Source organism: Drosophila arizonae, chromosome 5 (genome assembly GCF_054131065.1).
Source record: "Drosophila arizonae isolate 15081-1271.41 chromosome 5, UAZ_ARI_1.0, whole genome shotgun sequence".
In the NCBI taxonomy this organism is placed as follows: Eukaryota; Metazoa; Arthropoda; class Insecta; order Diptera; family Drosophilidae; genus Drosophila; species Drosophila arizonae.
In genome coordinates, this window is record NC_142925.1 from 12694057 (window position 1) to 12720632 (window position 26576).

A 26576-nucleotide genomic window follows, 5' to 3' on the forward strand; every position below is an offset into this window, starting at 1 on the left:
TTTATATAAATATAAATAATATAATTTAAATAAATAAATAAATAAATTTATATATATATATTTATATATAAAATATAATACATATAAAACATAAGGTTAAATTTGTCTGTTTGACTCTCTTTATAAAAAATTTTACTTGGTTCAAAAAATGGCTGCAAAATATTTGCAAATATAAACTTTATATATAAAGAAAACGTATTTGATGGTTCTCTTCATATTTTGAAATGTAGGATATGTATAGAAAATAAATATGATAAAAATATGAAATGATTTTTATGTATTGCAAGAATGTAGAAAATTTATGTATTTAAATTGATGTTGGTTCGAAATATTTGCAAATCAAACGAATAAAAAAGTTTATAGTTTTTTTTATATCCATTTGCAGATTCCTATTATATTAAAAAGAAGAAGATATACACATAAAATAAAATACAGTAAAGATGTCAAAAAATTGGTTTTTATTTCTAAAATAAATATAAAGAATTAAAATTTTTTAATTTATGACCTCTTAAAATATTATAATTCATGTACTATAAGTTCAGCAAAAGTTTAGCTTAGAAGCAACATCGGTAATAAAAATTCACTATACTTTATGTATATGTTTATATAAAATAAAATATATTTATTATAATTTTAATAAATGAATTAAATTCTTTATTTTAAATAATGCGAATTCCGCTTACTCCAAAATTTGGCCATAATTAACATAATTTTCTTTTTAATCCACTTCCATTTTTAGAACCAAATTTCGTTGGCTCCTTTGACATTGGGGACTTTGTCTACTTCTTCTTCCGCGAGCATGCCGTGGAGTACATCAACTGCGGCAAGGCCGTCTACTCGCGTGTGGCACGCGTCTGCAAGAACGATCGCGGGGGCAAGTACATGATCAGCCAGAACTGGGCGACGTATCTGAAGGCGCGCATGAACTGCAGCATCTCGAGCGAGTTCCCCTTCTACTTCAACGAAATACAATCCGTCTACAAGATGCCCAACGACGATAGCAAGTTCTATGCCACGTTTACAACGAATACAAACGGACTGATTGGTTCGGCTGTCTGCAGTTACGATATCCGGGATATCAATGCGGCCTTTGAAGGTTAGTGGGTGACTGCATGAAATATATGTATATGTGTGTGAGTGGGTGAGTGTGTCTGTGTCGGCAGGGCGGGCCAGTGGGTGGGCCTACTATGCCTGTGTCTGTGCCGGCGTCGGCGTCAGCGTCTGCCAGTGTAAGCGTGAGATTTATTGCATTGGCAATAATTCTCTGCGGCGCCATTTTTACGAACGTGCATGCGGCTACGTTTGACTTCTTCCAGCATTTCCCATTACGTAGGGCTGCAGCTGCCGGAAGAAATTACGCTCACAGGTGCTGCATGTATGTGTGTGCGTGTGTGTGAGTCGTGCAGAGAAGCTTTGGCATTTTAGCGTTAAATGGTGCGAGCTGAATTGATGTGCCTGCCACTGGGGCTCGTTCTGCGGCTTTAAATGCTTTAACGTTTGCTACAAAACGGCTCGACTGCCGCTGCTGTTGCTGCTGCTGCTGCTGCTATTGCTGGCGTGCTGCATGGTTAACGGTAACTAGATATGCGTGACAGGTGCTAACAGCCCACCTGTACCTGTACAGCTGCTGCTCCTGCTGCACGGTTGGACCACCTGCCAGCCACACGCAATCCAAACGCATGCGATTTGTAATGCAACAAAGTCTGGCATGCACCCCGAAATGCATGTCATATACTTTAATCCTAGTGGCAGTCTCCTCAGCCACAATATGCGCATATATTTTGAGCTTCCTCACCCACTCTCGTCTCTCATGCAAAATTCACTGTACGAAATGTCTGAAGTGACGCCAGCAACAGCAGCAGCGACATTTGCTGATTTTGTGGCAGCTTCTGAAGCTCATTTCCGTTAGCGATTGCTGTTGAATAACATTTGCGAAGGATCAAGCAAAGTTGCCTACATATAAATTTAGATTAGAAATAGAGAGAGAGAGAGAGAGAGAGAGAGAGAGAAATTGAGAGTACGGCTTGGTTCAAGAGTATTGAAAATGTATATAATAAAAATGTGGAAATCAGTTTTGATATAAATTAAGTAATAAATAAATTTCTAAAAAATAATTTATAATTTTCATAAATATAATATAAAATTTTCCTGGTATAGTAATAAAGTAAATAGTACAATAAAGACTTTTTTAAAGTAAATTAAATAATAGAAAATAAATATATAAAAATAATAAATAAATTTTTAAAGACAGAAGAGTTATTTAAAAATAAATATATTTTATTAATAGTTAATGGCTTTACTTTAGTTTGCAGTTCCTTAAAACAATTAGACACTTTATCAGAGTAAAGCTTAAATTTTATTATATTATAAAATTTTTAAATTATTATTTGATAACAAATTATATTTGCATATGCCACTAGAGCTCAAATTTAGAATTTTTAATTTCCAATTCAATAAAAATAATTTTCTTTTTTTTCCATAATATTGATGCCAATTGTTATTAGCGTGTGATTACTGTATCTATAAATAACACACATAAATTTGTTTTCCAACTCTGTTGCCAAATTCAAGTGGAGCAAATTCCCGTTATGTATGCGTGTGTGTGAGTGTGTGTGACAGCACTTTGCTCAAAAGTTCATTAACACCATAAAAATTGTGTGCATGGAGCTGTGCCAGAGCACTCATCTCACTCAGTTAGGCCAGCCGGACGGACGACAGCAGACGGCAGACGGCAGACAGTCGACACAGCGCCAAAAGGCGAATGGCAGCAAAAAATCTGGCATACACTTAAAATTCATTATGAAAAGTTTTGCGGGCATGTTGCAACACACACACATGCATATATACATATCTATATAGATACATCTATATAAAATATAAAAAAAAGCTCTAGCAATGTGTGAAAAAATGTAGTCGAGCTATTGCCAAAGTAATTAATTATGAAAAACAAATGATTATGCAGCAAACACTTCAACTCTCACTATGTATGCGTCTGTGTGTGTGTGTGTGTGTAATTAGTAGCTCGAACTGTTTTACTTTTGGCCAGACTCCGGCTGTGGCCCGGGGCCACAAATCAGCGCAGAGAGCTCTGTAATTTATCATTTACCACAGCGCTGACACACATAAATTTAACATAGCATACTTTTCAGCGCTGCACATTTATGCTCTCTCTCCGTGTCCCCTCCTGCTCTTGCCCACTCTCATTCTGTTTCTGTTTCTGTTTCTGCTTTGCAGGCAAGTTCAAGGAGCAGGCGACATCGAACAGCGCCTGGCTGCCCGTGCTGAACTCGAAAGTGCCGGAGCCACGTCCGGGCACATGCCACAACGACACCGCAACATTGCCGGACTCGGTGTTAAATTTCATACGCAAACATCCGCTAATGGACAAGGCGGTCGATCATGAATTTGGCAATCCGGTGTTCTACAAACGAGACGTTATACTCACCCGCCTCGTCGTCGACAAGTAAGTAAAATGTGTAAATGTATTCATTAGCGAGCTGGAGCCGGAGCAGGAGCCGGAGCAGCAGCTACAGTTGTCTCTGGCGGCCTCTTGGCAAGCAGCCACGTATTCGCCTCAGCCTGTTGACATTTGCCAAGTTTATACAGTGCACCACTCGCTGCACTAGCCACAGCCAACAGCCAACAGCCAACAGACAGAGCCGGAGCCGGAGCCAGAGTCAGGACAACAGTCAGGCCAATGCTGACATTTGGGAGCACTCGCTCACTGACAGCATAAAAATCCTGCTCTTTTTTTCCTCTCTTGCTTCTGCTGCTGCTGCTGCGAGTGTTGTTGTGTGGCATAACGACTTGTAAAATAACTTGGCCGGAACTTATGAACATTGCGCCGCAGGATATGCTTTTAGTTAAACGCTTTGTTTTGCTGCTGCACACAGGGAGAAGAAGAAGAAGAAGAAGAAGCTGAAAGCCAGCGAGGAGGAAAAAGTTAGCCAAGTCGCGTGCATTTGAGATTTGTTGCACAAAAACTGTCGGCACTGAGGAGACTGGTGCGATTTATCAACTCAACTCTCTCTTTCTCTCTCTCTCTCTCTCTCGCTCTCTCTCTCTAGAATACGCATTGATAAACTGAACCAAGAGTTTCTGGTCTACTTTGTGGCCACGAGCACCGGACACATCTATAAAATCGTGCAGTTCATGCACTACGGCCAACGCCACTCGAATCTGGTGGACATCTTTGAGGCGTCGCCACGCAACGAGCCCATACGGGAGCTGACGCTCAGCCAGAAGACGGCCTCGCTCTACCTGGCCACCGATCATCAGGTGAAGCAGATCGACTTGGCCATGTGCGCGCGTCGCTACGACAGCTGCTTCCGCTGCGTGGCCGATCCGTACTGCGGCTGGGACAAGGAGGTGAATGCCTGCCGGCCGTATCAGTTGGGCCTGCTGCAGGACGTGGCCAACGAGACGTCCGGCATCTGTGACACGAGCGTGCTGCGCAAGCGCGTCACCTCCTCCTACGGCCAGACGCTGCACCTCTCCTGCTTCGTCAAGATGCCCGATGTGCTGCGCAAGAAGCAGACGCGCTGGTACCACCACTCCACGGAGAAGGGACGGTGAGTAGAGGCAGGGTAATTGAATTTTTGGACAGCCTTTGCCTGCTCTGAGCCGAGCCAATGAGCATTGAAAGCAAATAATGAAATCGGAAGTGCAAACGAAACTTTGCTTGGCTCCCATCCCCAGCCCAGCCCAGCCCCAAAACGGCCCCAACCCCACCCCCCACCCCCTACCCGGAAGCAGCGTCTAAATCCAAACGCTGCCAATGCTGCGGTAAATTGACACTTTAAAATGTTGCTCAAGTCCGTTCGCTGTTTGGCGTTTACGCTTATTTTGGCCGGGCAGCGCAGCGGCACAGGGCGGATCCGTCGCTCTGGCTGCCCGTAATGGAAAAAGTTTCAGCTGGCGCTGCGAAAGTTTCACACACAGTTTATATTGATTTTTATTGTGCGTCGCCAATGAGACACTTTTTCACGCAGCAAACCAAACTGAAAATGGAAAATGGAAAATTCGAATATAGCAAATAGAAAATCTCCTTATCTCTGCAAGACTCACTCACTCACTTAGTCACCCACTCTCCCACTCTCTGTTTCTCGCCCTCCTTGCAGCTACGAGGTGCGCTACACGCCCACGAAATACATCGAGACCAACGAAGGCGGCCTGGTATTGTTGGCTGTAAACGAGGGCGATGGCGGCCGATACGACAGCTATCTGGATGGCACCCTGCTCTGCAGCTACGGCGTCACCGTGGATGCGCACAGGTGAGTCGAGCAACCCCATTTGAATTTACGCGCCTCGGGCGTCAAAATATCCGTGGCGCAATTAGAAAGTGGAAACTTTCGACTTTTCTGGCTATGTTTGTGGTCTGGCTGCAAATGTAATTTCCCGACGATAACTTATTGTGCTTTCCTCTCTCCCACTCTCTCGCTTTAGATGCTCGCCTCCTTCGCAGAAGCAGGACTACCAGAAGATCTACTCGCACTGGTGCAACGAGTTCGAGAAATACAAATCAGCCATGAAGCAGTGGCAGGCCAAGCAGGAGGTAGGCCAAATCCAAAGCAATTAAATATACATTTCACAACTGGCGGCAGCTGTCGTTAATTGTTTTAATTAATTTTGCATGCAAATCGTTGATTCCTGCGCCTAATTTCCATGTTATTCAAGTTAGCAATTCACGAAATTCGAATCTAATTACATTCGTGGCGTTTTTTTATTTTATTTTGTTTGTAGCAATGCGGCCTCAAGGACAAATCAGCAACAAGCAGCAACGGCGCCAGCAGCAGCAGCGGCAGCAGCTCTAGCAGCAGCAGCAGCAGCAATGGCAAACATGTCAACGATGTGTTTAGCAACGACGCCCTGGTCTGACCCAGAAGTGAGTATGCGGCTCGACAGCGACGTCAACTCAGTTTAGTTGTCCAGCTGCCCCCAACCCCCCTCTATACACAAATCCCAACGAAATTAACTCATGGCCTTTGCCCTCTTCTGTGCCTCTTCTGCTCCCTCTCAAACCATGCTGCCCACGCTCAGAGTACTTGTACAGCTCCGAGTTCTTGTCGGCGGGCGCACGCCCCAGTTTTGGCCAGCACTTGTACATTTTCGTGTTTCTGCTAGCCCTGTGCACTAGTTTCTAAAAGTCTCTAGTCGAAGTAAGTTGAAGCTGCAGCTCAGGCTCTGGCTCTGGTTCGAGCCACGTCTAATCCTGGCCAATATACAAATGGATATTAATGTTTGCTTTCCATGTTTGCCATTTCGTTTGCTTACAGCTAGCCAGAGCAACAGCAACAGCAACAACAACAGCAACGAGCAGCAGCAGCAGCGAAAGGATGGAGAGAATCAGCACCCAGAAAGCAGTGACAAGAGCCGAGCAACCAACTACAAAGACTGAAATTTTTAAGCTTTTGAAAGACAATATTTCAATATGTTTTCAATATGTGTTTTTATTTGCTTCATTTACACACACACACACACACATATATATATACAACAATATATATATATTGTTTAGTGCTCTTCGTTTGGCATTCAAATTAACAAACAGCAAAATTCTCACAACACGAACAACCACATTTGATTGATTTCCATATGAAAGTACACCGAAAACATATACATACATACACACATATATATAGCCAGAATGAAGTGGGGAAGGCGCTAAGCAAGTGTAAAGAGTAAACGCTAAAAAGTTACTAACAAAAGGATCCTGCCATAATGAAAAATGGAAAATACGGTTTTACATGGAACAGAGAGTCGCTCTATCTATCTCTTACACTCACACTCTCTGTCTCTGTCTCTATTTCCAATTCTAATTCTATTTCAATTGCGACTGCGATTGCTTCAAGAAGGAACGAAACGAAAATATGAAAGAAAACAAATAACAAAAAAATGATACTAAATTATGCTAAGATATTTACTCGTAATACAACCACCTACAGGACACTCACACACACTCACTCATATAAGTATATATATATATATACATATATTCAATTTGAGCTCAACATTTTCTTGCCTCAGTTTGTGTATATATTATTTAGATGTTTTGTGCATTGCGAACGGCACAAATCGAATACAAATATGCGAAACAGAAGAAAATGAAAGAAATAAAATAAAAGACAAAAACAACAACAGAGACAACGTCGCTTGGCCATGGGAAGATCTTAAACGAATTTGTATATTAACTAGCAATATTTGTTTAATAATTCTAGTATTAGTTATACGAATAGCTATGTATAAACAGTTCGTAGACAAGAAAACAAAAACAAAAGTTTAAATACTAAACTCGGTATTTTACTGAACCAAAACAAATACTTCTAGAAAGCAGCCCAACTTCAGCTAGGTTAAGGCGAGTTTGTACATAGCGCTGCTTTAGTTGTAATCGCAGAACTCTAACCGTACATTAAGTGTATCGTGTATTTAGATTTATCCTTGATTTGAGTTTGAGAGACGAGTTTTTTAACGGCTAAATGAAAACACGCTAACGGCATTCGGGCCGTTGTTGTACAGATGGCGCGTTAGCCTGATGTTTACTATAAGCAATATATATGCATATACACATAGTTACTGCATTGAGACCAACATGCTCACACACACACACAGAGACACACACACACTCATACACATATATCTATATATATATTAGGGATACTTAACCGTAGCTATAAGTCAGTTGGTGTGGCAAATACATTTTAGTAAATCTCGAAATGGCAGTCAGGCATGTTAAAGTAGAAGAACTTATTAAACGAATATACGAGAGAAATATCAATAGAACTGCCAGCAGCAATAGATTGAAATGCATTTGGAACGCACTCAAATACACATACACACACACACACACACACACACACACACATACATGGAAAACTAAACGCTTCTTTCTGATCGATAAGCCAATGCGACAAGCCTGGTGACATTATCGAAGAAGTGCATATATACAAATAATCCATATGTACTTAATATATATATACATACATACATACATACATATATGTATGCTACGTAAATTAATGAAATATTTTTCTAAAAGTTTTCTCAGCAAAAGCCACAAAACCAAAATTTTAATGTTTCCAACTAGAAATTATCCACACACTCACAAATAGAGAAACCGAAATGCAGAAACGTTTTAGCTTAATCCTCGGATCTAACCATTGTAAATGAACTACAAATAAAAAAAAATATTAAAAATAAAAGTGAAAAACAACAAATATTTCTATGTATTTTTCAGCTAATCATGCTCTGAGCTTCTGACTTGATCCACAAGTTTCTTTTGCTTTTGGTAGACCATTTGATTTCGATTTATTGTAAATAATTCAAAGATTATGTGAAATGTTTTGTATGACAATCACATGATGTTGAGCAAATAAAAATATGATGACCCGTAAATGAAGCAAATTGCAATGTCGGTATTTGAATAAAAAGAAAAATAAACAAATAAAAGCAGCAACAAAAAAAACAAAAACAACTAATATAAAAAGTAAATAATTACATATTTAATATAAACTCAAAATATATATACATATAAGTATATATATACACATATATATATATTCTTTATATAGTTAAAATAGCAACAACAACAAATCCTTGTAAAAACTAAAAACAAAAACAAAATTATATACTATTCGAGGCGTACCATAGGAGAACCCCGTTTTACAAAGTATTCATACAAGAAAATAAATATAAAAAAAAAATTAAAAAAAAAAAAAACAAATTAATAATAATTCGCGCTTGAAGTAAATTTGCATATATACATTTACGTATGTATACAGTTTTCTGTCTATGGTAAACTAATCATAAATAAATATATATATAAAGAATTATTACTACAAAATAAAAATGAAAAAGAAAAAAAAAAAAAAAAAATTAAACACAGCTGCCCTGAAGAACGTATCATGAGCTATTTAAAACTTTCGTAAAAATAAAAAAAAAAAAATGAAAATAAAAGTAAATAATTATGAAAACTTACAATTAAACAAAAAACTTAGTTGTAAACATAAAAAAAAAAGAAAAAATGCAGTAAATAAATGTGATAAGATTCTTTAATAGAAAATGATTGTTTTCAATTTTGGGCAGGTGTAAAAAGAAAAAAGAAAAATATATGCTTGAGCTGAGGGCCTTGGCTTAAAGGTCTCATTCATTTATAGACTCTGTAAATGATATTGTAATTTTCTTGAGTAAAATTTGCAAGCCAAAGTCTGCGCTCTTTACATCCCCATACTCCCAGTGCTCCCGCACATCAAACCATTCATAATAGTCCCATTTGCGTTTTACCTTTGCGCTGGCCAGGTGCATACTTTAAAAACTTTTCCTTAACTGGCGGCAGCATCAGTTGTGAATTGTTCCCGGAGCTTAAGTCTAAGAACATATTTAACATTTACGGCTGGCAGGGCGGCCACCTTCGTCTGCCTTCCTCTTCTGAGGGTGCTAAGTAGATTTCTGTGTAAGTACTTATTTGTTTATGCCTTGGGTAAATAGAGTTTTGTTTCAGGCTCTTAACTACAAATGTTTAGTTCAATTTGCACCGGCAAGAGCTACGAAAGGGTAGGTATGAAGATGCTGCCTCTAATTTACTTTGACTGTTCAATATTGTGGGCTTACAGAATTACAGAATTTGTATGCAAATTGAAAGCAGAGATGCCAGAGATTGCTGGAATATAGAATGGCTAATAAATCTGAATATATTTTACTACGAATTGAGGCATAGCAAATAATATGGTTCAACTGTATTGGTGATATTATTAATATACCTCTTCTTTGTCTTTATTTACGCTGTGTGTTGTATTTGTTTTAATTTTATGTTTTTAAATATTAATTTTTTTTTTATTTTAGTTTTATTTATTTATTTTTCTTTTTTAATTTTAAATGAAACAATTTTCATTTTAATAAAATGTAGACCAATTGTCTTCGATAAATAAATTAATATAAATTATATTTATAAATAGATAAAAATTCGTGAATCACTTTTTGGTCTTATAGCTTAATTGTTACATTATTTTGTATGTATATAAAAATATACACATTTTTCATATTAATATTAATAATGTTATATTACTATCATCAATTCAAAAAATATAAATATTTCGCAAGACCACACTGCGTATACTTAACCTTCAGTCATAGTCTTAGACTCTTACCTTTTGTATTTCCCCTTACCTCATTTTCCATTTCATATGGTATGCCCCACAGGCATCTATTCGAAGAATGTACCAGAATGATTTCAATAGGCCACGCTGCGCATACTCAACCTTCAGCCGTAGTCTTATAGCCTTACATCATTTTCCAGTCAAACTTAATATACAAAAAAGCTTTTTATTCTCAGCTATAATTGGGTCCCCACAGTATAGTTCTATATGCAGCATAATAATATGTTATGCCCCATATTAACTTAATCAAACTTCGCTCGAACTGGCGACAATTAATCAATGCGCGATTCCGGGCAGCAAATAGAGACATTTAACTAGTATTTTGAAAAAATTCCATAGCTATATATTTGTATGTATGTATGTAAGTTTTCCAATTAGCTGTAGCTGGGCAAAGGCGATTGCCTGACCTCAGGTCATTTCGCGTTGTTAACCGCAAATATAGGCACGGAGAAAGGGAGGGGGGCAAAAGGGGAGCAGGCAGTTGCTGTGTGTATTTCATTTGGCATATTGATAAATGAAATGAAACTCACATGAGACGCCGAGAGAGTAAGTGAGAGGGAGAGTGAGGGAGAGTACACAAAAAACACGCTTCCCAGTGGAGTACCTGTCAATGGCAGGCACTGACACACACACACACACACACATATGTGCATGCAATTTAATTTGGCTGCCTCTTTGTTGCGGCTTTGTTTTGTGCCATTTTACGGTGGTTGTTTCAATTTATTATACAATACAACTGCAATTGGGATTGTTGTTTTTAATAGTTTCAAGCTCGAGCCCCAGCCGCGGGTCAATAACACACACACACACACTCACACACACATGCAGACATGGGTTGACATGTAAAACTGTGCATGCAGCTAATTGCTCTGCGACTGTGACTAGACTGAGCCACTCAAGGCGATCCCGGAAAGCCTGCGCCGCAGCCGAATAATTGCCATACCAAAGATATGCAATTTGAGTTGCGCTTTTATTAATTATTTAATCGATAAGCGGGGGTAAGAACTATATGCGCTCCTGGTAGTACTGCTTCGACTCGGTGGTGCCAACGTGCTGATCGCCGGTGCAGTAGAGCTCGGGAATGGTGGCGGAGTACTGGGGGTTGAAGAGCTTGCTCTTTATGTAGGCCATGGGATCGCTCGGCTCGGGCCAGAGCGTGGCGAGGCTATGGCGGTATGCGTAGGTGAACACGGCCTCGGCTATCTGGAGATTCACGCACTTGAACTTGCTCTGGGGCGGGTAGACGTTGCGCTTGGCCAGGTCGGTGGGCCAGACCAGCTTGGACAGACGCTCGGCGACTATCAGGAATATCTCCTCCGGCACCGTGGTCAAGCCCGTCAGCATGATGCCTAGCGTGAGGCCGGTGTGTATGTAGATATCGGTGCAGTAGCCCGGCTGATACCATTTGTTGGCGTACTTCAGGGGCGGCAAATCACAGCCCGATATGAAGATGCAGCGGCCCTTCGTGTAGACGAAGGCATCGTCGGCGGAGCACTCAGCCAGGGGCAGGGGCCGCGACATGGCGAATATGATGGGCGTCTGGCAGCTCTGCTCCATGGCCCTGAGTACCTCTTTGGTGAAGACCTGCGGCTCCGCACTGCAGCCGACCAGGACAGTCGGCTTGAGCTTCTCGATGGCCTCCAGCAGTGTGCCAATGGCCTCGAAATCGTGGGCAAACTCCAAGAGCTCGTCGGGCACCTTGGGCTCGCGACGCTCCTTCACGATCAGGCCATGGCTATCGCAGAACCAGATGCATTGGCTCGCCGCAGCGTCATCGAGTCCCTGGCGCTTCAGATACGCCACGCACATGCGGGCCAGGCCGATGTTGAACTTCTCCATGCCGTAGAAGAGGAACTGATTCGCCCGGAACTTGATTTCGGTGATCGTGAGGGCGGCCAGCAAGCCGGCCAGGCCGCAGGTGCCGAAGAGCTGCAGGCTGATGTCCATGTAGCAGCGACGCCTTTGGTACTTTTCCAGCATGCTCAGTGTTTCCTTGGGGCTGAAGTCCTTCGTCTGGATGACGGCGCGCGGACCGAAGACGCGCAGCACAGCCACGGTGAACTCCTCGAAGAAGTCATCGAAGGCGGCTCCGGTGGTGCGGGGCTGGCGCACTCCCAAGTAGAGCGGATCCTTCACCAGGCTGTCGTTATCCGTGCCCACGTCCATCATGATGGGCAGGCAGCAGTCGGGATTCATGCCGCCATAGACCACATTCTCGTACAGCTTGTAGAACACAACGGGCGCCCCACTCGACCCGAAGTCGCCCATGTTCATGACGCAGTGGCCATTGGTCACCATCAGGTAGCGCACGCAGTGGCGCAGCGGCCAGTTGCGCAGCACATCGTAGATGTGGCCCCGATCCTTGATGGTGACGTACATGCCGCGGTTGTTCGTGTACAGCATGCCGAAGTTCTTGATCATGTTGGGGCACTCGTTGGCCTTGTATATCGACATGTACGTGTCCGGGTCGCTGATCAGCACATTGTAGAAGAGCCGCCTGTTCCGCGCCTCCATGTCGGACAGGAACAGATACTTCTGGAAGGGCGTGGTGAATCTGGCGAAGCCCTGCTGGCACACCTTCACCTGCTGCTCCAGGCTGTAGATGGCGTACGGGAATAGGCCGTGGATGCTGAGCAGCTGCTGCTCGCGATGCGTGAAGGCCATCGTTTTGTTCAGCCAGTTGATTCTCATAATCTCATGGCCACTGGTCGCGTTGCGCGATGCCTCCTCACTCCAGCGCCAGAAGGTGTCGCGGTCCACGGGCACGCCATCATAGACAGCCAGCTGCGCCTTGGCATCCACGCACTTGTAGACCTGCTCCAACTTCTTTGCGCTCATTCCGGAATGGAAGTGGATATTGAAAGGGAAAAGTGTTGTGGATCAGCTGACTAACGAATGATATATATATATATATATACATATATTTGTTATGACAATCTAACGGACTGAGACATGACTCGATCGGGCTACTACTGCTGTGTCTTGGGTTTCAGTCTGACCAGGGTCTCTGTGTCTATGTGTCTATGTATGAGTGTTTGCTTGTAGTTTGATGCACTCTGGCCACATTTAATTTGTAGTCATTTGCATTTCGGGCGGGCTCCTGCACCCGGGCATTATGCAAATGTCTCTGGCGCACTTTGCGGCGACCTCAAACCGAAACCCAACCCGAACCCAGACCCCAGCCCAAGCCCAAAGCGACAGCGACACCTCAGCCTGTCGCTCTGGGTGCCGACATCAAGTTCTCTGAAATTTGATGCAGAGCATCAACGGCGCCAAGACACGCCCCAGCCCCCGCTAAAGGGATATTTAGCATAAAAGGTGTGCTGGGACGGGGCGTGCCGGCCGAGGGCGGACAACAGCCATTTGTGGCAAGCACAAGTGCACTTGAGCAGCGGCGGCAACATCGTTATATTTCGACCAAAAGATGCGAGTCCCGGCAACGGCAAAGGCAACGGCAACGGCAACGGAAACGGAATGCCGCGCATTTAAAAACAAGAGCCAAGCGGCTGGCCATAAGCGGCTTAATTCCAGTGGGAGTGGGGGGGGGAGCAACGTTGCTTCTTAAAATTCCACAGAGCTCTGGCCAACTGTTGTTCTCGCAGCATTCCAAATAAATTTGCATCAGACGGCAAAGAAAATGCCGCAACTAATTTGCAAGGAGTAAATGGGACTGAGCGCGTAGTCAAGGCAACGCATAGATTGAAACAGAGCGAGATAGAGAGAGAGAGAGAGAGAGAGAGAGAGAGAGAGGCACACAAACACTTTAGAGATTCAATTAAAAAGGCCAAATGCATCATAATGAAATCAGTTTTCAATCAAACGCTTTCGCTGCCAGCCAAAAGGCAGGCGAAACTGGCCAAAACCCAGACTGCCCCAACTATTCACGAGCGACGGCAACAAAGTGACCAAAGTGGCCAACAAATGTAACGGTAAATGTGAGTCAATGTGTGTGTGTGAGAGAGTGAGGGAGGGAGGTGGGCTTAGAGGCCGTTTTTTTGTGCGCTTTGTTTTGTGACCCGCTGGCAGAGCGCCGACACATTTGCACTTTTTGGACATTAAAGGCAACACCATTTACCGTTTTTTCTGTGCTCGCAGTTCTCTGCCGTTGCGGATGTGCTGCAAATTGAATTTCTGCCACGGGACATATTAAGCGATCGAACTCGGTAGAACTGGACGCCGCCTACGGCTTTGGCGTTTTAACATAAAAATTTATGCGCTAGGTGTGAGCAGAGAACTAAAAAGAGAGAGAGAGAGTGAGCGAGAGTGGGAGAGGGAGAGGGTGAGAAAGTGAGAGGGAGAGTGGGGCAGTCGATGTAAAAGGCCAAACTACAAGCTCAAACCTGATCGAGTGTGAGTGTGTTATACAGTATGCACACACACACACACACTCACACACATCTCTTTGAGCAGGAAGACAAAAAAGTAGAGTAAATGTTTATGCGACGTTTATGCTACAGCGCAATTTGAATATTTTATGGATGAAATTCGATTTCGGCCATGGCCGGCACGTGCACTAAAAACTTTTGCATATGGAAATTGATTTCCTTTGGTGTCATACCTTATGAATGCCCCTGTGTGTGTGCGTGTGTCCAGCCCAGTTGAGCCATTTGCTGGCTGACTATTTTGACAGTTGTCAAGAGCATAAAAACAAACGCAATTTGCACCTCTTTGGCAACAAAAAGGGGCGGCGGAACCAATTTTGGGGCATGATAAAACTAAGCAATTTATATGCCGCACGTGAGGCGTCCGAGCGCCAGCATTATTACGCATACGCCGGGTGCTACAAATTGAATAAAACCTGCAGAAATAGCATTTGATGGCATCTATGATTTAGTGGATCAGTTTAGCTAAAAGCCAGCTCCTCGCTTATTATGCGAATCAACAGCAAAAGCAGCTTGGCCAAACAAATTAATTTGCATATTATTTCGTTCATAGAGAGAGCTATAAGTTTTCTGTGCTAAGAATAGTATTTCTTCATTATTTAAGCCAATGTAATCGCAGTTGATTGTAAGCATCGTTATACATATATTTGATATTTTATATATTAAAGGGAAGAATCAGCTACTAGAGTCATCTTTATAACTTGTTTATGAAGTCATCTTCCATGAAGGAAACTTTTCCTATCTATACTTATAGCTAACTATATATTAAAAGCTATTTAATCGGCCTAGAATCAATAGCTATAAATGTATATAATTATACTCCACACATTTACTTCTATATGTTTCTATAAACTTCCTGATATATGTAAATAGTTCTCTACAGTGGCTCACAGCTTATTTCAACCAGCACCTCAACAAAAGTTTGTTGATCTATAAAATCTAAACTATTGGCGATATCGAAAAAATTTAAACGCAGGTTGTTAGTGTGATGCTTAAACTAATACAAAATTAATTAATTTATTTTTAAAATATTTTTTTAATATTTAATATTTAATAATATTTAAAAACTAAAAAATAAGACCAAGACAGTTCCACAGCTTAATTCAACCAAAAACTTTGCAGCTGATTAAAGATCCGTTATTTCGCAATGCAATATTCAAAGCCATATATCTACCCTACCTGGATTTCATAGCTGTAGCTGCATAAAAATGTCAGTTATAGCTATTAAATCATTCTTCTATGGACTACTTTTTCGTATATATATCTAAATATAAGTTAATCTATATTTGGTATATATATATATATATATATATATATATATATATATATATATATATATATATATATATATATATATATATATATATACTTAAAAAGCCATAAAAACATTTCTTTTATTTCTTTTATTTTATTTTATTTATTTTATTTATTTTTATTTATTTATTTATTTTTTTTTTTTTTGACAATTTATTCTTAATCACATCAGTAAACTTATAACAAATAAATCAGCTGGGCTCATTGGCCACACACACAGGCTGCATATCTCGATTGAGCCTAAAAGTAGTTTGACAGCCGATTTAGTTACTTTGCCATTAATATTTATGCTTAGCTTGTCCATGTCCAAAGGGCAGCAGTTGGTTAAATATTGAAGGCTTGAAAAGCTGTCAGTGCAACGATTCGATTCGATTCGATTCGATTCGATTTCAGTTGTTCAGTTGGCAAATATTGAAATCGGATATGCGAAGCGACAGCAGCGAGTTTAGTGCCAGGGCAAGTGGACGTTATTAAATGCTGTGTCCGATGTTGTCAGATCATGTGGCCCAAAGCCAAAAAGGCCTCAATGCTATAGCTTTGCACTGTCCACGCTTCCGCTCCTACTCCCCTTCCCCCTCCTCGAGTTAGATTGGGTTATTGAAAATTTCAAATATATTTGCAACCCGCTGGGCATTTAATGAAATGAAATGTCTAAAAGTGTGTGTTTTTAGTTTATTTTAGTTAGTGTGGCATTAACGATTTCATAATTTATGACGGGGAGTTTGGCAAGGGCTTCGTGTCAGAAATTGGGCCATGATTTACTGGCAACATTCAATGGAAAAACTCAAATAAATGTCACATGAGTGTCGTACTTGCTCTCTCCCCTCCCACTCTCCCTCATCTCTCTCTCTCTCTCTCTCTCCCACTTCTGCTTTGCCCGCGAGCTGCGTGCAACTCGTTCAAAGTAAAAAGTCTTGAATAAAAAATTTATAAGCTTAATAAAAGCGCTGCAGCAGAGGCAAAGACCAAGCCACGACCCTGTCTCTGCTTGTTGTTGATGTCGATTCCTTTTTTGGCTTTCCAGGCACACTCACACACACACACACACACGCACACACGCGCACACATAGACTGTTGGAAAAACTTTGAAATCGGCTGCTACGTGCGTCAAAGCCAAAAAGCGCCAACTTTATATCGTTGACGTTGTCGCTGCTTTTACTTTGGAACTTCAAAAGACTTTCCGATTATTTTCGTACATCCTTGCTGGCATTTTGTTATTTATTTAACTTGCTCGGCATCTGCAGCGCCAATTGGCGCAGTTGGAATGCCAAATAATTTGAGCAATAATCAAAATAAAATCACAATAAATATTTAGCTGAATAGCAGCTCGAATGGCGTAATTAACTTGTTGCACGCTCCTTTTGCCCATTCTCTATACTTGTTGTTGTAGTTGTTGTAGTTGTTGTTGTTGGTGGTGGTGTTGCTGGACTGCAATCTGGGCCAATCTAATCGCATGTATCCGGCAAATATTTCTGTGCCACAAATGGCATAGCAAGCATATACGACTACTCAAATAGTTGTGCGGGCATTAGTGGCAAATTAAAGAAAGCATAAACACGAAATCAGCACATGCACGAAGCAGCTGTACAAAGCAGCTCTGTCCGCCTTTCAAATCCGCAAATCGCACATAAAAATTGTTAACGGAAGCGAAAATTAATTAAAGCCATGGACAAGGGCAAAGTACGCGCTGGCACGCAACGCCCTGGCCAGGAGCTGCCCACGAGCTGCCCACGAGCTGGCGACGACAGTGGGGCAAGACGATGCCAGATGGCAGAAGGAACCAGGCTGCAGGCAACAGGAGCCAGGCAGCAGGAGGCTGGGCCTCAAATTCAAAATATGAGCACCCCGCGAACGTTGCGCCATTTTAGACGTGCTCAAATATTTGCGAAACGTGTCAAAAGCGTAGCAAACTTTGCGCTTCAAAAGCGCCAACCAAACAGCTAGCCAGCCAACTGCTCAACCACCCAACCGCCCCACGGTCTGCTTCCGCCGCCAGCTGTAAAAACAATTGATTGAACGCTGTGCGCGTGCGGCATGGCTGGGGCACATTGGCCAGGACCAGCTTCAGGTGTGGGTCCAGGTTTAAATGTCACTGGGTTAGCATCGGCGACCCCACCCACTCACCTGTCTCTCACCTGTGTGCGGTCAGGCAAACAGACGATAAATAGATAGACGAGCAGCGCAACCAAAATCATCCAAAATTATCGAAATATTTTTAGCCTCACACACACACGCACAAACACACAATAGCAGCGACAGACCATCAAGGTATTGCCAGATATGCACAGCTATTTCCAAGTATTTTTATTTAACTTTTATTCGTATCTAAATCAAAATCAAAATCAAGAGCAAAAGCAAAATCAAAGCTGGCATTCTGTGGACAGTTGCGGCTGACAAACGAAATGTCATTTTGAGTGTGACGTTTGCTAAGTGCTCGGATGAATCATGAAACACATAAATAAATGCCCAAAATGGACAAAGGAAAACAAAAACAAAAACAAAAAAAAACAAAAAAAAAAAAACAAAAAAGCAGAGAGCAAAATGTAAGCCATTTGCCAATCAATGGGCATTCATGGACTTTACTGAATTAAAATATGCCCAAAATTTTTGATGAAATTGTGAATTTCATTTGAATTATTTTCAATTTATCAATTAATTTCGTAGCTCGGCTTTGGTTGTGTATCGATCGAATGGGAGCTTTGCAGCATTTTCAGCTATACTTTTATTGGTTTAAAGAGGTTGTACTTAAATTTAAAACTTAATACTTTTACCTGGATGGGGCATAGCTGCTTTGTTTACTATTTTATATTGCTAGGGAGTGAAAGAAAATAATTGGTATTTCATATAAGTTGGAGCCTTCAAAACAATCTCTTCGTGATGAATACTCTTCTGGATACTTTGTTCCTGAAAGACATCTACCCAAGTTATTCTTTTAAATTAATCTAGCTTTAACAGAGAGATTTCAGAGTCTAAAATTTGTTAATCGTCGCAAAGGTTTTCTTCAAATACCTTGTCTATAAGCTACGCTGTTACCCAGCAGATACTTGTATACTTCAAAGATATTTTCTTTATATATGTATCTTAACTCGTTTTTATATATATATATATATATATATATATATATATTTTTTTTAATTTTTTAGAAAAATGGCTTACTCTGAAAGGTTTTTATATTTCAACTGACGTCAAAAATTATCTGCCTTATATAAATACTTGTGTCAGATTGAGATTCTTTTCCTTAATTATTAAATTATTCTCAGATACTCTCAGATCTTAGAGCAGATACTTTTGTCAAATCGAGATACTTTTGATGATGAATTAATTTACTCAAAGATATTCATTTATAGATACTTGTGTTAGCTTGAGATACTCTACCATTACTCACAGAGATACTCTTCTACATATTTTGCATAGATCCTCAGCTTGCATCTTGCACTCACACACAGGTATCTTGGCCAGCCCAGCGACTCATTTGGCATGCTTACAGTGCAGAGGCACATAATTAAAAGCAACCAAACAAAAAGAAGGAAGCTCAACTCAAACTCAGAGAGAGAGAGAGAGAGAGAGAGAGAGAGAGAGAGAGAGAGAGAGAGAGAGAGAGAGAGAGAGATAGAGAGATAGAGAAAGAGCGACAACAATAACAAGGAGCGGTAACAGATTAAACAAAAATCTGGCAAGTCGCAGTCGACAACTAGGAAAATGCTAGCGCAAGCAGTTTGTCGGCGTTGCCAGGACAAGTTAATTTATGGCACTCAGTGAACCAGGCAGATAGCGCCAGACAACAGACAACAGGCAGCAGCAGCAACAACAACAACAACAACAACAGCAGCCGCAACTCAAATGGCGGCTCGACGTTCATTTTGTTTTGCGCTTGAAACTGGATTTATTTTATTTCGCGAGAGAGTGTGAAAGAGAGAGAGAGAGACAGAGAGAGAGAGAGGAAGAGAGTGTGTACTTCTGCTTCCTTTCATTTTTTTTTTTTTTTTTTTTTTTTTTTGTTTGTGCGAAAAGTTTTGCTAATTTGCGGTAATGTTAATGCTGAACTTTGCACAAAATTAGTCAAGTTCTGGCGCGTCGGATTAAGCGCAATGTTACGCCAAAGTGTTAAGTTGGAAATAAATGTTGACACTTGCGGTAAAATGCGAGTTCTTGGCCCGCAACATAAACAAAAGCGCCGAACGTTTTAAAAACAGCCCCAGCCACAGCCACAGCCAGAGCCACAGACTCAGCCAGAGTCTCAGCCAGGAGCCGTGAGCCATGAGCCACGAGGCGGCACACATCCAAGCGTCGAACTCCATGAAATTAACTTTGCACCCCAAAAGTATGCAAGCGTCGGCTGTCACAGGTGCGCGCCATAAAGCGCCCGCTACCCGCTGGCCGACAAGCCCTGCCGTGCTGGACTGCAGTTAATTATGAGTAAGTTGGCCATAACCGCAACACTTGCCTGCAATTCCTTAGGCCGAGGGCTCGCCATGCGTAGCAGCAGCAGCTGAGGCATGCCAAGACCTCGCCAAAGTATTTCGTGTGGCAAAATTAATTTATAAGTTTGCGCCGCGACAGTTGCGGCAAGCCAGAAGAGACCAGCAGCAAGAGAGAGAGAGAGAGAGGGAGGGAGAGCGAGAGAAAGGCAAGAGCAGGCATCCATTGGGCATTGGCAACCTGGGACAAGTTTTGGCGCGTTACGTGCCAAAGTTACGGCACTTGCCAAGAGTTTCCGGCTGGCCGTTTCAAATTTATAAAGTGTCATATGTTATGAAATTTGGCACCATCGCCACTTTGCATAAAGTTACGGCTAAGTCAAATTATGTACGTATAAAAATTGCCTCAGCTGAAGCTAGACGGCACTAGAGAAGGAGAGAGAGAGAGAGTGGGTGAGCGGGAGAGGGTAAGTGGTAGAGGGGGAGAGCTGTCACTGCTGACAACGATACAATTATTGGTTTGTATGCGCACAATTTACACACCCACACCAGCACACACACACACACACAGACACACACACACGAATAGTATTAGGGTGGGGGCAGCAGCGGCTTGTAATAAATCAAACCAAGTGAATAAATCATAAATGTGAGCACACACAAACACACACCCACACACATATTGAGAGAGGTGTCTGTGTGTGTTTGTGCATTTGATAGTCGCAGCTTGTCACATGCGAAAGTGAACGCCGTTCGCCACGAATGGAACGCTACGGAACGGAATGGAGGAACGGAACGAACGAATGACATGAAATAATGACATGAAAATTGACAATTTTATTCCTACTTAACTTGCTGAATGAACGAATGAATATATCAAGCCTCTCTTTCCCACGCCCAACAGTCGCTGCCCTCTCTCTCTCTCTCTCTAGCTCCCTCTCTGTCTCACTCTGTCGTTATAGAAGATATTTTATGCACAGTTTGACGTGCGAGCGAATTGTAGCCAGAATGAATGACAGTCAGTGACTAACTGAGTGATACAGTAACAGCTGTCAAAGTGTGAATGACACTCACACACACAGACACACACACACTCGCACACACACTCGCTCACTCATACTCCATTCGGTTTGTTTTTCTTGTAAATTGCTTTTGATTTGCATACGCGGAAGTGTATTTAATAATACAGTCAAATAGAGATCCATGCTCGAACTGGACGGGAAATGTTCGCGATTTCAATCAGAGCCGCGGGGGCCTTGGCGTTTATTGTCCCATTCGAATTGAATGTGGAAAACAAGATAAGTAAGATAAGCATAATTTATGCGCTGTATAAATCAATTTCTTCCAGGGAATTGTGAAATATAATGCATGGCCACAGCTGATGCTCTTTAGCTGTCAATTGGTCGGACATCTCGTGACGCACACACACGCACACACACACACACACACTCAGCATGCTAATAAAGGCGACTGAATGGCTCAATTAAATAATCGCCCACAATCAGTGAGTGAAGCATCACAGTTGGGGTCGCATAGCCGACTAGGAGCTCGGCGCATCGGTCGCTCGGTCAGTAGCAAAATGAGACGGGAACGCGAAACATCGTTTGGTTATCGCTGCGTCCTGCTGGCAGTGATCGTGCTCTTGGCTGGCGTCAGCGCTGCGCCGCAGCAGCAGAGCGCAGTGACAGAGGCAGCCAATCAGTCATCAGACGCCGAGAGCAAGTCTAGCTCCAGCGAGGAGGACAGCCACTCGAGCAGCAAGGAGGAAAATGTCTCGGACGACTTGATTGTGCTCAGCTCGGATCGTGGCCCGACCAAGGAGCCAACGAAATACGACGATCTGCTGCGCGAGCTCGAGGAGAAGGAACAGGAGGAGCCATTCAATCCAGCCCCGCCCCTAAACATTAGCGAATTCGTGGCGCTGATACCCGCCCGACAGGTGGTGGCCATCGTCAACAACTACTATCGGCACGACGAGGAGGTGCAGCGCGCATATGACTTCATCAAAACCGAGATCTTTGAGCTGCTGCAACTGGTCGATGTGCTGGCCTTGACGAACTATCTGCATGGCCTCGGCCTGGACGTGATGGATCTGGCCCAGACTGTGGTGCAGGCCCTCAAGTCCGCATCGGCGGACAACACGCCGGGCAGCGGTGCGTATGAGCGATGGGGCAATGTTCCAGCTCGCCCTCTATCTCTCTCTCTCGCTCTCTTTCGCTCTCTCTCTCTCTCTCGCTCTCTTTCGCTCTCTCTCTCTCTCTCTCTCTCTGGCATAGGTAAACATGGCCAGAGCCGTGTCATGGCACAAACACGCTTCCAAATAACTTTCAAGTCATCCACTGTCCGTTGTCTCACATCTCTCTCCCTACCTCTCTCTCTCACCTTCTCCTTTGTGGCCATGATGGCATTATCCCCAATGTCATGGTACAACAGAACTGTCCGTTGTCTGCTGTCCACTGTCTGCTGTCCTCTGTCTGCCTCTAGCTTATCAATGTTCACACATGCTCGCCTCTTGGAGCCCGCAGAGCACCTGGCATGAATTATTCGCAAATAGCTGCAAACTATGCAGACAAAGTCAAACGGAAGAGCGGAGGACGCGTAGGCAAGGGGAGCGGGCTGAGCTCTGCCTGCACTGGCCAAGTGCATTTAATTAAATATTTTGCCTGTTATTGAATTTGAATCTGAATCTGAGTCTGAATTCGCTTGCAGAACTGGATGTGGCCATTGTCAATGAGGAGCAGAAGGGCGTGCATGGCCTAGTTGACAGCATACTGGGCCTGTTGTCGGCGAAACAGTTCAGTGAGCTCTATGCCCGGAAAGTCAAGACGGATGAACATTTCGCCAGGTTCAACAACAATTTCTTCTCCACGGAGCTGAAGATTATCTTGAAAAATCTCTATGTAAGTTCGCTACGTATCACCTTCAACTCACCTGAAGCACGTACCTAAGTTCTCAAAAGGTTCGATCAAGGCCTATTTCAAATTTTTTTCTTTTTTTTTCAAACAATTATTGATGTGTGTGCGTGTGTGTGTGCGTGTGCGGGAGTTGGAAAAGCACTTGGAAATAGGCAGACCGCGGATGCCTAATAATTTTTGTAGCAGACGTGAGCTAAATATTAGAGTAGCATTTTCTCGGAATGCGAGTGCGAATGCGAATGCGAGTGCCACATCCTCATCCTCAGCTTCAGCCTCAGCTTCAGCCTCAGCCTCAGCCACAGGCATAGGCAGTGCCAATGCTTTATTACGCTCTCGGAGTGCTGCGAGTGGCACAATTTCTTTCCGGTCGTGGCTGAGGCATATGTATGTACTCCGTATACAAATCAACTTCCGTCGGTTTGCCGTCGAACTGCTTCGCCATGTCCTAATTTTAAAGCAGACTTTCCATGCGCCCAGGCATTCGTCTCCCCTCGTCCCTCGTCCCTCGTCCCTCTCCCACTTCTAATTGGCAATTGAGCTGGCCTACGTGCGGTACATATTTATGAAATGGCTGGATGGCAAAAAGCAGAACGCGTTTGTTTTCCCAAATGCTCCTGCGCCGGGCATATCGAAGCCAATTTATGTTTATGTGTGAAAATATGCCAATTGATTTGGCGTAAATAGAATGCCTATAATTGAAAAGAAAAACCAGACCTGAGTGTGGCTGGCTTAGGTGCAAAAGCACTCTCAAGCCGCAATAAATATCCTCGATTCGTTCCACTGATTGACGAAGAGCAACCGCCCCTCGTAGCCTGTCTAATATCAAAAGCAATTAACAACATATCAACTCGAGGCTGACTAATTTTATTGTTGTTAAGCTCTTAGGCTAATGTGCAATGGAATTTAATATGGGCTATAATAACAGTGTGTGAATGAATATAATTTGAAGATAGATGATTTTAGTCAGTCAAAGCATTTCGAAAGTAGACAAAAGTCAATAAATGGAGAGGAAGATATGAGATATGAGATAGGTAATAGGAGATAGGAGATAAGAGATAGGAAATATGAGATATGAGATAGGCAATAGGAGATAGGAGATAAGAGATAGGAAATATGAGATATGAGATAGGCAATAGGAGATAAGAGATAAGAGATAAGAGATAAGAGATAAGAGATAAGAGATAGGAGATACAGGATACAAGATACAAGATACAAGATACAAGATACAAGATACAAGATACAAGATACAAGATACAAGATACAAGATACAAGATACAAGATACAAGATACAAGATACAAGATACAAGATACAAGATACAAGATACAAGATACAAGATACAAGATACAAGATACAAGATACAAGATACAAGATACAAGATACAAGATACAAGATACAAGATACAAGATACAAGATACAAGATACAAGATACAAGATACAAGATACAAGATACAAGATACAAGATACAAGATACAAGATACAAGATACAAGATACAAGATACAAGATACAAGATACAAGATACAAGATACAAGATACAAGATACAAGATACAAGATACAAGATACAAGATACAAGATACAAGATACAAGATACAGGATACAAGATACAAGATATAAAGAGTTTTAAATTATTATAATAATCTGAAGAGTTGTTTTCTTTATTTATACTCCCATTTAATCTTGATGCATTGCTTTATTATTAATTTTATTTTTTTTTTATTTTAAGATTTTGCAAATATTCATATTAATATTATTTATATTTTTATACATATTTATATTGAATAAATTCCAATATTCCTTGCAGTATTCGGAGCCAGTGCGTGAATTGTTCTACAAGGACAAAGATGACATATATCTGCCCCAGATATACGAGTTCATTCGGCACATACGCATCTGTCCAACAGACACGCCCATCAGAGGCGAGTACAGATTGAAGACGTGTCTGCAGCATGAAGTGCCCATAACACCAAAGTCCAAATAAATGAGCTTTTGCTTAGGCATATTTGTAAAATATTAAACAGATTTCGTTGGAGAAGACGATTTCTGTTATCTTAAAAAAGAATTGCTCATAAATATATGCATTTATGATATGACACTCTGATTGATATGGGAACCTTCTTTAATGTGCTAGACTAAATAGAATTAATAAAGAACATTCCAAAAAGTTGGCAGAGTCAACAGAAAGGCAAAGTCACTTGCTAAATGAGAAAATGTTGCTCTGTTTTATGTGATGCGGCGCTTAAAGGTTTGTGCCACAGTGTACAAAAATTTCGAGCATATGCCAGGCAATTATTTAGTGGGCCCGGCCCCTGGGAATTGCCAATGTGAGATTGGGAGAGTGCACAAGAAAACGGCGCATATTAATAAAGCTTTCGGGCAGCAAAAAGAGGGTTAAATGGCGCAAAGGTGGTGGCTTTTGGTGCGTCAAAAAGTTTATCTACGAAAAAAAAAAACGAAGAAAAGTTGCAAACTGGAGCTGGCTCTCTGATTTATGCCGCCTCGCTCGAGTCGACTCGAGTCGAGTTGAGTCGAGTCGAGGTCTATGGCTCCAGCCTGGGCCAGTGGCAGCGCAACAGTTGCAACTCTCTTAATGTCGGCGTTTATTTGAATAAACTCAAACTTCTGATTTCACAGGGCTGCTGGCAGAGCGGCAGCCGCGCGGCAGCAGCGCAAAAAGTTACAAAACTTTCTCGGTTAACTGATTTCTACACCGACACCTGCCTGCAGCCAGCACCGAAAAAGAATGAAAAAAAAAAAAACAAAAAAAAAACAAAAGTCAAAATCAAAAAAATGTGCGCCAGTGCGCGGACCCCCAGGAGACTCATAATTTAAGGAGAGTATATCAATAAATTACGCATCCTGCTGCCAGCACTTTTTAAAGTAGATAAAGCGACGGCCGCTGAAATGCAGAGCACACACATACACACTTTCGGTTATCCATGTGTGTGTGTGTGAGTATTTGTCAAATGAAATTGTTGCTGATCAAGGAGCAGCTACAGCCTGCTGCTGCTCTCCCGCTCCCTCTATCTCTCTCTCTCTCTCTCTTTGTATTACTGACCAGCCAGCAGTCACCCCCTGCTCATGCGGGTGGTGGCTTTCCTGCTCGACCATAACTCAATGCGGTCCAATTGATTGGCCGGGCCAAAGCCGTAAAGGCGTCGCTGTAAACATGCAAGCTGACATAAGCTACGCGTCGTGCATCAGCTCCATTAATCAATTACAGACACACCCCAACAGCAGCAGCAGGAGCAGCACGAGCAGGAGCAGGAGCAGAAGCAGGAGTTCCCTCGATGCTGGGCACGACAATCACAACCTGTCACAGAAGTGTCTAAATTCAATCTGCAGTTGGCCGAGGTGAAGCGCAAAAGAACGAAAGCAAACGGCAACAGCTCGAAACCC

At 42.2% G+C, this 26576-nt stretch overlaps 3 protein-coding genes across 5 annotated transcripts in view; 2 read left to right on the plus strand and 1 right to left on the minus strand.

Moving 5' to 3' along the window:
* Sema2b (Semaphorin 2b) overlaps window positions 1-8729 on the plus strand; it is a 62553-nt gene extending 53824 nt beyond the window's left edge. For 2 of the 3 annotated variants that reach the window (XR_001916075.2, XR_016270176.1), the window contains exons 9-16: window positions 740-1096; window positions 3235-3463; window positions 4068-4571; window positions 5121-5273; window positions 5446-5554; window positions 5743-5884; window positions 6040-6158; window positions 6276-8729. Coding sequence is in view for 1 of the 3 variants with exons in the window: in XM_018012816.2 (XP_017868305.2) it covers window positions 740-1096; window positions 3235-3463; window positions 4068-4571; window positions 5121-5273; window positions 5446-5554; window positions 5743-5877 (1487 nt within the window). In the remaining 2 variants the exon portion in view is untranslated. The remainder of the gene's footprint in view (window positions 1-739; window positions 1097-3234; window positions 3464-4067; window positions 4572-5120; window positions 5274-5445; window positions 5555-5742; window positions 5885-6039; window positions 6159-6275) is intronic. The other variant, XM_018012816.2, reaches the window with a different exon arrangement.
* A 2373-nt stretch (window positions 8730-11102) lies between these two features.
* Window positions 11103-13129, minus strand: LOC108614929 (NADP-dependent malic enzyme). The gene has a single exon (XM_018009145.2). It carries the CDS (start codon window positions 12987-12989, stop codon window positions 11157-11159), a length of 1833 nt encoding a protein of 610 aa, XP_017864634.1. The 5' UTR covers window positions 12990-13129; the 3' UTR covers window positions 11103-11156.
* Window positions 13130-21640: 8511 nt separating this feature from the next.
* On the plus strand, window positions 21641-25278 carry LOC108617128 (uncharacterized). Its single transcript, XM_018012819.2, has 3 exons — window positions 21641-22418; window positions 22975-23165; window positions 24982-25278. Exons 1-3 carry the CDS (start codon window positions 21740-21742, stop codon window positions 25156-25158), a joined length of 1047 nt encoding a protein of 348 aa, XP_017868308.2. The 5' UTR covers window positions 21641-21739; the 3' UTR covers window positions 25159-25278.
* Window positions 25279-26576: the final 1298 nt, after the last annotated feature.